Source organism: Hippichthys cyanospilos, chromosome 19 (assembly GCF_059441005.1).
Source record: "Hippichthys cyanospilos isolate Australia breed blue-spotted pipefish chromosome 19, RoL_Hcya_1.0, whole genome shotgun sequence".
NCBI classification, from domain to species: domain Eukaryota; kingdom Metazoa; phylum Chordata; class Actinopteri; order Syngnathiformes; family Syngnathidae; genus Hippichthys; species Hippichthys cyanospilos.
In genome coordinates this window covers 16,789,738-16,797,627 of record NC_142387.1, presented here as the reverse complement: position 1 = coordinate 16,797,627, position 7,890 = coordinate 16,789,738, and the positions used below count along the sequence as shown (strand labels likewise).

Genomic DNA, 7,890 nt, shown 5'->3' with positions numbered 1-7,890 from the left:
TTTCTTCTTCTTTTGCCTGAGTGGAGGAGCATCCAATCGATGGTGATGTGTGCCGCTTCATGTATGTCACAAATGACGAAGATGATGCCGGGCGGGGGAATCATTTACGTTTTCGTCTGCGTCGCACAAACTTTTTTTTTTTTTTTTAACAAGAACTTGATCCCCCGCGCATGCATGCGGAAAACTCGCCCTTAAGGTCTAAGTTAGATGAGAGATGCCAAAAGAAGTGGACGTGTGAAGGCTTTTTTGTCTTTGGGACCGGCTGCCTGCCACTTGTGACGTTTCTTGTTGTGTCCATGAAGCGCGGTAAAGCCGCTATTTATTCTTCCTCGTCGTCCCTAATAAGCATGCAGACACGCCTGGCGCAGATGACGTTTCGTGTATTTATTCAACAGTTGCAATTGTGATGTTTGGTTCATAGCAACCACAAATTAAAAGAAAATGTACGAACTCTTCCTGGCGTCCGCACACTTTGTCCTTTACGCCACCAGGGGGCGTCATGACTCAAAACTGCCAGCGTTTTGAAATTGAGAATAGTGCTGTACGTTTTGAGCTTTTTACTGAAGGAAAGGCCCATTCCGTATTGTGCACTTTTTTTTTTCAAGCTCAACCTCGGCCCTTTTGCCACTTGTGCTTTGTTTCGGTTTCTTCACAGGTTTCTCTGTAACCGTTTCGCGCCAGTCGATGGCGGTAATGAGCGTTTAGGCTGCTTTGCCGAACGCCGACAACCCACCGAAAGTTCGCGTCGCAGTCGTCGTTTGACGTTGCCGCTCCCCCGCCATATTGGTAGAGTCAATTGGCCGTAGGTAAACAGAAATTGAGCAAACGAACGACCGTAAAGACAAAGGAACGAAAACACAGCTGCAAATCAAACTGCAAACCCATGAAAAGGAATACGCTGCGAGTTGTACGTGCCGCATTCACGAATAAGTGAATTTCTGTTCACTCGTGTTCTGCTATTTGCAGCGCGTTCGCCCCAGTCGGCCACCGTACGTAGGGCAAGAAAAAAAACGCCCGCCGCGGCAAAGCGGACGCGTTCGAGTTGGGCTGAGCGAGGGGCAACTTAAGACGTTTCACTTGTACGGGCGGCGAGTTGGCGGCATTGTTGGCATTTCGAAGTGAAGCGTCAGCCAGCAAGTGACGGTAGCATGACTGAAAGTGGCGAGCAGGTAAGACGGCGCGTCGTTGACATGTTTGCCTTCTTCCTGCCTCCTTTCCTCGCCCCCGACGCCAGCGTTTTCCGGGTCTTTCGGCCCCCGCCGAAATAAGCAGTGGCTCCCCCTCGCGTCTTTCCAGCTGTTCGCTCGCCTCGACGGCCGGCAGAGAGTCTGGGAGCTGGAACCTCGCCTCTTTCCGCAAGACGCAGGACCCGGACCCGGACCCGGTCAGTCACACGCCAGTCACACGGCGAGGTTACTTTGCCGCGCGGGCGAAGTCGGGCGCTTTTCTTCCGACGCTTTCGTCGGGCGTCCCGGGAACCTTTTAGCTCCGACGCCGGCGGCCGCGCCGATAGCAAACACCCACGAGCAGAAGACCGCGCCATATCCGCGGAGCTATTTGCCAGAAGGACGGAGCCTTATTCTGCCGGAAGCGGAAGAAAGTCCGCCTCGCGCCGCGCCCCGCCCCGCCGCGCCCCGCCGCGCCCCGCCCCGCCGCGCGTCTTCGCTAGCCCCGGACGTGACGCGGCGGCTCTGTCTGTGTCAGGTTCGCTGGTGGAGCTGTACGGGACGGAGGGCACGGGTGAGTCGGGGCGACGGGAAGCGGCTCCGGGTCGGCGCTAACCCCGGCGCGCGCCGCGCAGGTAAGACGGAGCTGCTCTACCACTTGTTGTGCCGCGCCGTGCTTCCCGCCGACGCCGGCGGCCTGCGGCTGCAGGCGCTCTTCGTCGACACCGACTACAACCTGGACGTCTTGAGGCTCGTCGGCATCCTGGAAGCCAGGCTCGCCGCCGCCGGTACGCGCCCCGCCCCGCCCCGCCCGGACCACGGGCCACATTTGCGCTCCCGACGCGCCTGTGCGTGTCCCCGCGCAGGCGGACCGCAGCGGGCCGAGGAACGCGTGCGCGAGTGCCTGTCCCGCCTGCTGGTGGCGCAGTGCAACTCTTCTTCGCAGCTGCTGGTCACCCTGCAGGCGCTGGAGGCCCGCCTGGCGTCCGGGCCCGGCCCGGCGCTCCTTCTCCTGGACAGCGCCTCGGCTTTCTATTGGCTGGACCGGGGCGAGGGCGGGGCCGGCCCGGCCAAGCGGGAAGAGAAGCTGAGCAGATGTTCGCAGATATTGGGCGCTCTGCTCAGGTGGGCGGGCCCCGACCGCGACCCTCCTCGGCCCTTTCTTTTCCGACCTGGGGTAACCCGGCGGCTCTTCTTCCGTCCGGCAGGGACGGCCGCATCGCCGTCTTCGCTTCCTGCCACGCCGACGGGAGGCGGCGCGGCCACGCCTCTTCCTCCTCGCACCTCTGCGGCCCATGGCAGCGGCTGGTCACCCACCGCATGTCGTGCTCCAGGCGGGACGTGGCGGCGGCCGGAGGCGGGAGAAGCCACGTCTTCAGCGTGCGCCGCGCGTCCTCGCGCTCCGGGACCAAAGCTTCCGCCGGCTGCTCCTTCCGCGTGGGCGACGCCGGCTTGGAGTTTGCTGCCGCCGACGCTGCGCGCGCGCCGGCCGCCTCGTCCTAAAGTGCGGGGCGGTCGTAATAAAAGTGTCGACCCGGTGCCGGTGTCTCATTCGATTAGCTCTTCCGAGGTCCGGTCGAACGTTAGGCTCCGGGGAAGGGCTTTCGGCCAGGTGAGCAGCGAGTCCAGGCTGTGCGAAAAGAAGTGCCCCGATTGTCTTTTTTTTGGGGGGGGGGGGGGGACCGAGCTGCGCAGAACTCAAGAAGATTACCGAGCCGGGCCTGTCCCGGTTTTCTCCCCGCAGTTAGGCGTCCTCCGGAGTCATGACGTTACCCCTCTTCGGTTCTTGCTCATTGGTAAGATCCAGTCCGGATTTTGGGTCCTCGCGCGTTTAACTCCGGGTCCTCGCGCGCTTAACTCCGGATCCTCGCTAATCCAGTCCGGGACTTGAGGTCTGATGACAAAACCGAATCACCTCGAGCAGATCAGTGCGCGGGGTCACATGCACTTTGACACCAAGCGAGCAAACACAGTTGGCGCCGCGCGCACGCGGGTTCCCCAAGGTGTACGGCCTTCGGTTTAGGGACGCGCGCGCGCAGAGAGCTAGAGACACCGGGCGAGCGAGCGAGAAAGGCGCAAGGCGGGCTCGACGCGGACTTGTCCGGGGCGGCCCTACTTTCGCGGGCGCCCCCGACAGGCGGGCGGTGCTTCGGTCGCGCAAACATGGCCTCCATGACGGAGCCTCGGCCGCAACTTTAACGTTTCCCAGCATCTCGCCCGATTCGCCGAAAGGCCGACGCGATGAGCGGCGACGCGGCCGGCGAGCTGCCGTGACCGAGCGCCGCGGCGAACGCGCGCCGGCGCTCGCGCAACTTGCTTGTCAACATATCGCTCGAGCCTGGCCGCAAGCTGGAGAGGAAAAGGAGGAGAGCCGCGTCCGAGCCGTAAGACGCGTCCCTGGCTTTCGATCTTGCTCGGACGAGGTCGCGGACCCGAGCGGCGCCTCGATCCTTGACGGCTAGTCGCGCTAACGCTAGCCGCCGCCGCCGCCGTCGCGAACGCGAGTCATCCGTCAACTGGGCGGCGCGGCGCGGCAAGCTAACGCTAATGCTAACGCCAGTGTTTACACGTTTGGCTGGCGTTCCGTCGAACGCGTTCCGGGCTTAAGTGCCGACGCCGGAGCGAACGCAACTTTCGGCCCTTTCGAGCGCATCTCGGCCGCTCGACGAGCTGCCCTTGTGGCGAATGTGCCCATTTTCTAGCAGCGGCGTACTGCCCTCCTCGCTCTCCTTTTCTCTGCTCGGGAGCTTCGCCCGAGTCTCATCGTGTCATTGTCTCAATGCGTCTGACCTCGAAGCCGGGGCAACCCGAGTCCAGCCCTTCGGATCGAAAGCGAAAAACGCAGTCTATGAAAGGGCTTCCAAAAGCCAGCCGCTTGGCGCCGTCAGTCCCATCGTCTCAACCCTGCTCTGAAACACTTTTTTTTTTCCCTCGTTGATTTCATCTGTTTACTTTCGTTCGTGCGATCCTTGATCTCGGTTGCTTTCTTGCCCTCCCTAGATTGGTGGGGTTTTTTCCTTTTTTAATTCTCTCTCAGAGAGAGATGTGTGGGGAGAGAGCTTGATTGGAGTTGCGACAAATACGCTCAAGCGAGGTGAAGCGCTTTTCGCCAAAGGAGTGCCCGCATCGGCACCTGGCTGGAATGGCCCCTGCAACTAGAGCACAGGTGTGGTGCCACATGATGGCAGCCGCGAAGCCCGTGTGAGTGGCGCTGTGGGTCAGGCCTGTCAAGTGACTCGCCCGTGGATTCGTTATCTGGGGAAAAAAAAGGATTCCACCCCCGGCCCGACGCCCTTTTTCACACAAACGTTGCAGCCGCCGGTCATTCGTGAAGCGTTGCGCGTTTTGCCTCGGTGCGGAGCGGGAAGCGGCCGTTAACGCTGTCTTTGGCGTTTGGACGCAGAATGCCCTCGGAGGACAGAAGAGCGCCGCCTCCTGTCACTCGGGCCGGACGCAAAGCCGCCGCCTCGGAGAAGCGGCGTCGCGGACGACCTCGCAAAGACGGCGTAGGCGGCCGCGCGGGGCCTCCCCCGCCACCTCCTCTCCCCAAGTCCAGGAAGAAGTAAGTACGACCGTTGGGTCGGTCCCTTCGGCGACGGCCGAATTGGCGCTCGCTGGTCACGTGCGCGCGTGTGCGGTTGCAGGGGGAGGAGCCGGGGCCAAGCCCAAGTGGAGGATGAAGAGGGCGTGGACACCGCGGGGAAAACGCAGACGGCAGGTGAGGATGAGGACGACCGTCTTGAGTTTTTCCTCGGATCGGGTCCGGGGACGCGAGCGTCGTAATCGGGGACGCGGGCGCGGGCCGCGTTAGCGCGCGGCCGGCCAAGCGAGAGCGCTTCGTGACGCTCGCGACCCAGGCGGCCTCAGAGCGAGGCTTCCCGAGCCCGATTGGTCGGGAAAGGCGGGACGACGAGAATGACGTCCGTTCGGATTTATCGGCAGAAGTGACGGGCGGGCGGCGCGGCGCCAGCTCCGGGAGGAGATCCGACGCGGACCCCGCCGTCCCCGAAGCCCCTCCCGCCCGACCCCCGGTTCCTTCGGCCCCGACCTCCACCCCGGAGGAGAAGGCCCCTCTGACCGGTCCCGTCGCCCCCAACCCTTCTCCGCCCGGCCCCGATGCCGAGGCGGAGCCGGGCGGAGCCAGTCCGGCCTCCAGCCCGGCACGCTCGCCCCACCTGCGCCTGGAGGAGGAGGACGCGCCCTCGCCACTCTTGCGACGCTCCATGTCGGAAGACTCGGGCTCGCCCACGCCCAGCCCGGGACACACGGAAAGACGGTGAGCGCCGGCGGCGCCGCGCCTTCCCGCGCGCGGCCCCTCACGGTCCCCGTGCCGTCCCGTCAGACTGCAGCAGTGCGCCTTGTGTTACCGCGGCGAGCGGCCTCCTCTGGGCCAGGGTCCGCTGGTGGTGTTCGGACCCACGCCGGGCTACGTGCCGCTTCACGTCCTCAGCCGCAGAACTTCGTCGGACCGCGACGGCGACTGTCATGACCATTGCTACCCGCTCGGCCGCGCCGCACGCACGTGAGTCGCCGCAACAACTCCGAAGAAAATCTCCTGTTTTTCTCTCGTTTGTCTTGAGCCGCGTGAGTTTTCTGACTGGTTACTGGGCGTTTTATTGTGATCGCACATAGAAAAAAAATAGATCAAAGCTCCCGATTGAACACTCTCCCGCTTTCTCATTCGACGCGACGACGGTGTACGCCGGGCCCTTGCTTAGGGCCCGCTCGGTGTTTCCGGCGCGCCTCCGCTCTCGCGCTTCGTTTCTTTAAACGTTCCTTTTGTGAAGTGGCGCAGGCGAGGCGAGGCGAGGCGAGGCGAGGCGAGGCCCCCTCGACGAGATGTTTGCGCGCTCCTCTTTTACGTCACCTAGAAATAGGCACGCATCATGTCTTTGGCGAGACCCCTCCCGGGTTGCCAATCGCCTTCTTAGCGGTACGATCCGGAAAGGGTTCTTCTCCTGTTGGCGGTGGAAATTCAACAAGCGCTCGCACTAACTGACCTATTCTGTGTGTGTGCGTGTGCGTGCGGCGTGCTAGGAAGAGCAGCGGTCCGGCAGAGTCCTGTGAGTGGCGTCTCGCGCCTTCCGCCGCGCGGCGCGCGGTTGGCGCACGCTCAGCGCTGTCCCGTTTTGCAGACGACGCGTCTTCCTCAGAGTTGGTGGAGCAGCTCGGCGCCATGGGGCTCCCGCACGACGTGGACGTCCAATCGCTGTTTGACCCCACAGGTAATTTAGTCGGGGCCCGCCCGGCCCGGGCCGGCGCCGGCGAGGAGAGCTCAACCTGCCCTTTGCGACCGACCGCGCAGGTCAGTGCTGCGCCCACCTTCAGTGCGCGGCCTGGTCGGAGGGCGTGCGGCGCGGCGAGGGCCGCTCGCTGCTCTACGTGGACCAAGCCATCGACTCGGCGAGCGCGCAGGTCGTTTGAGGTTTGGGGAGCGGAGGGGAAAGACTTCAGACTTCCAACCTCCCCGTCCCTCCCGACCAGGCGTGCGCCTTCTGCGGCGGTCTGGGAGCGTCGCTGCGTTGCCGAGAGACGGGCTGCCTTCTCAGCTACCACTTCCCGTGCGCCGCCGCGGCCGGAGCTCATCAGGACTGGGAGCGGAGACGCACGCTGTGCGGCCGACACGCGCGTGCGGGTAGGCGTAAGTCGGTCGCCGTTTCGACCGGATCTCCGGGACGTTCCGCGTCGTGCGTTCAGGAGTTTGGAAAGAGTTCTTTTTCTCGCCCGCGGTGACGAGTGGCGTTTTTCAACAAACGGGAGGGAGGGAGCGCCTCACCGTGAGCGCGTCCGGCTTGAGTTGCCCACTTTAGCCCATCGTCAGCTCGGCCGCGCGTCCGAGTGACGAGAAAAGATCGCGCGGGAGACCAAACCTCCTCTTCTTTTTCTTGATTTGGCGGTCGTGTCGGTACGGCTCGGTGGCGTCGCGGGCCATCGGAACGGACCTGATGGACGAGCGAACCGAATCGGACCGGACTCCGGAGACGGGCCGCGTTCGGAGCTTACTCTTGCGTGCGCCGGTTTGACGGCGCGCGCTCTCTCTTCGCTTTCAGCGGCTCGCTCGTGCGTGGCGTGCTCACGCGCCGATGATGCCGGCGGTTTGTTGATGTGCTGTTTCTGCGGCAACCACTACCACGCGGGATGCTTAGTCCCGCCCCTGAATCCATCTTCCCTCATCCGGGCCGGCTGGCAGTGTGCACCCTGTCGAGCGTGTCAGAGCTGCAGGTAAGGCGCGCGCGCACGCACGCACGCACGCACGCACGCACGCACACTGCTGTCGCCACGCCGCGCCACGCGTGTGCTGCTGTCTCTCAGGCGGCGGGAGGACACGTCCGTGTTGTTGGTGTGTGACCGCTGCGATAAAGCTTACCATGCGCACTGTCTGACGCCGCCGCTGGATCACACCCCTGACAGGAAATGGACCTGCCAGGTGATGCGAAATCACACACGCACGCGGTCTTTGGCCGAGCCGTCTAACGCGGGCGCGCTCGCCCGTCTTCCAGAACTGTAGGGTCTGCCTCCGGTGCGGCGCGAGGTCATCGGGTCACTGGGGCAGTCACCCCTTCCTTTGTGTGTCGTGTGACCCGGCTCTGCCTTGCGCCGTGTGCGGCCACAACCCCGACTTGTACTCGCCGCAGGACTACGTGACGTGCGCCCGCTGCTACAGGTACACCTTCGGCAGTCATATGCCGCGGGACGACCGTAGGCGGCCTTCCGCCGTATCGTC

At 63.5% G+C, this 7,890-nt stretch overlaps 2 protein-coding genes across 3 annotated transcripts in view; both read left to right on the top strand.

Moving 5' to 3' along the window:
• Positions 1-638: 638 nt before the first annotated feature.
• On the top strand, positions 639-2,704 carry xrcc2 (X-ray repair complementing 2). Of its 2 annotated transcripts, XM_088401873.1 has the most exons (6): positions 711-1,169; positions 1,297-1,384; positions 1,705-1,740; positions 1,802-1,954; positions 2,033-2,291; positions 2,375-2,704. In XM_088401873.1, the coding sequence occupies exons 1-6, from the start codon at positions 1,149-1,151 to the stop codon at positions 2,667-2,669; spliced, it is 852 nt and encodes a 283-aa protein (XP_088257999.1). In that variant the 5' UTR covers positions 711-1,148; the 3' UTR covers positions 2,670-2,704. The 2 variants fall into 2 exon arrangements, with proteins under 2 accessions (XP_088257998.1, XP_088257999.1); XM_088401872.1 differs by having other exon boundaries at positions 639-1,169; positions 1,802-2,291.
• Positions 2,705-3,115: 411 nt separating this feature from the next.
• LOC148408225 (histone-lysine N-methyltransferase 2C-like) overlaps positions 3,116-7,890 on the top strand; it is a 31,538-nt gene continuing 26,763 nt past the window's right edge. The window contains 11 exon segments of the mRNA XM_088401837.1: positions 3,116-3,550; positions 4,570-4,728; positions 4,811-4,884; positions 5,109-5,442; positions 5,509-5,688; positions 6,204-6,391; positions 6,472-6,581; positions 6,651-6,807; positions 7,217-7,388; positions 7,479-7,593; positions 7,667-7,830. Coding sequence (XP_088257963.1) covers positions 4,571-4,728; positions 4,811-4,884; positions 5,109-5,442; positions 5,509-5,688; positions 6,204-6,391; positions 6,472-6,581; positions 6,651-6,807; positions 7,217-7,388; positions 7,479-7,593; positions 7,667-7,830 — 1,652 coding nt within the window. The 5' untranslated portion in view covers positions 3,116-3,550; position 4,570.

Coding starts and splice junctions, on each gene's coding strand:
- xrcc2 (XM_088401872.1), top strand. CDS start 1,149: ATGACTGAAAGTGGCGAGCAG. Junction 1,385..1,704: donor AGGACCCGGACCCGGACCCG/GTCAGTCACACG, acceptor TGTCTGTGTCAG/GTTCGCTGGTGGAGCTGTAC. Junction 1,741..1,801: donor GTACGGGACGGAGGGCACGG/GTGAGTCGGGGC, acceptor CGCGCCGCGCAG/GTAAGACGGAGCTGCTCTAC.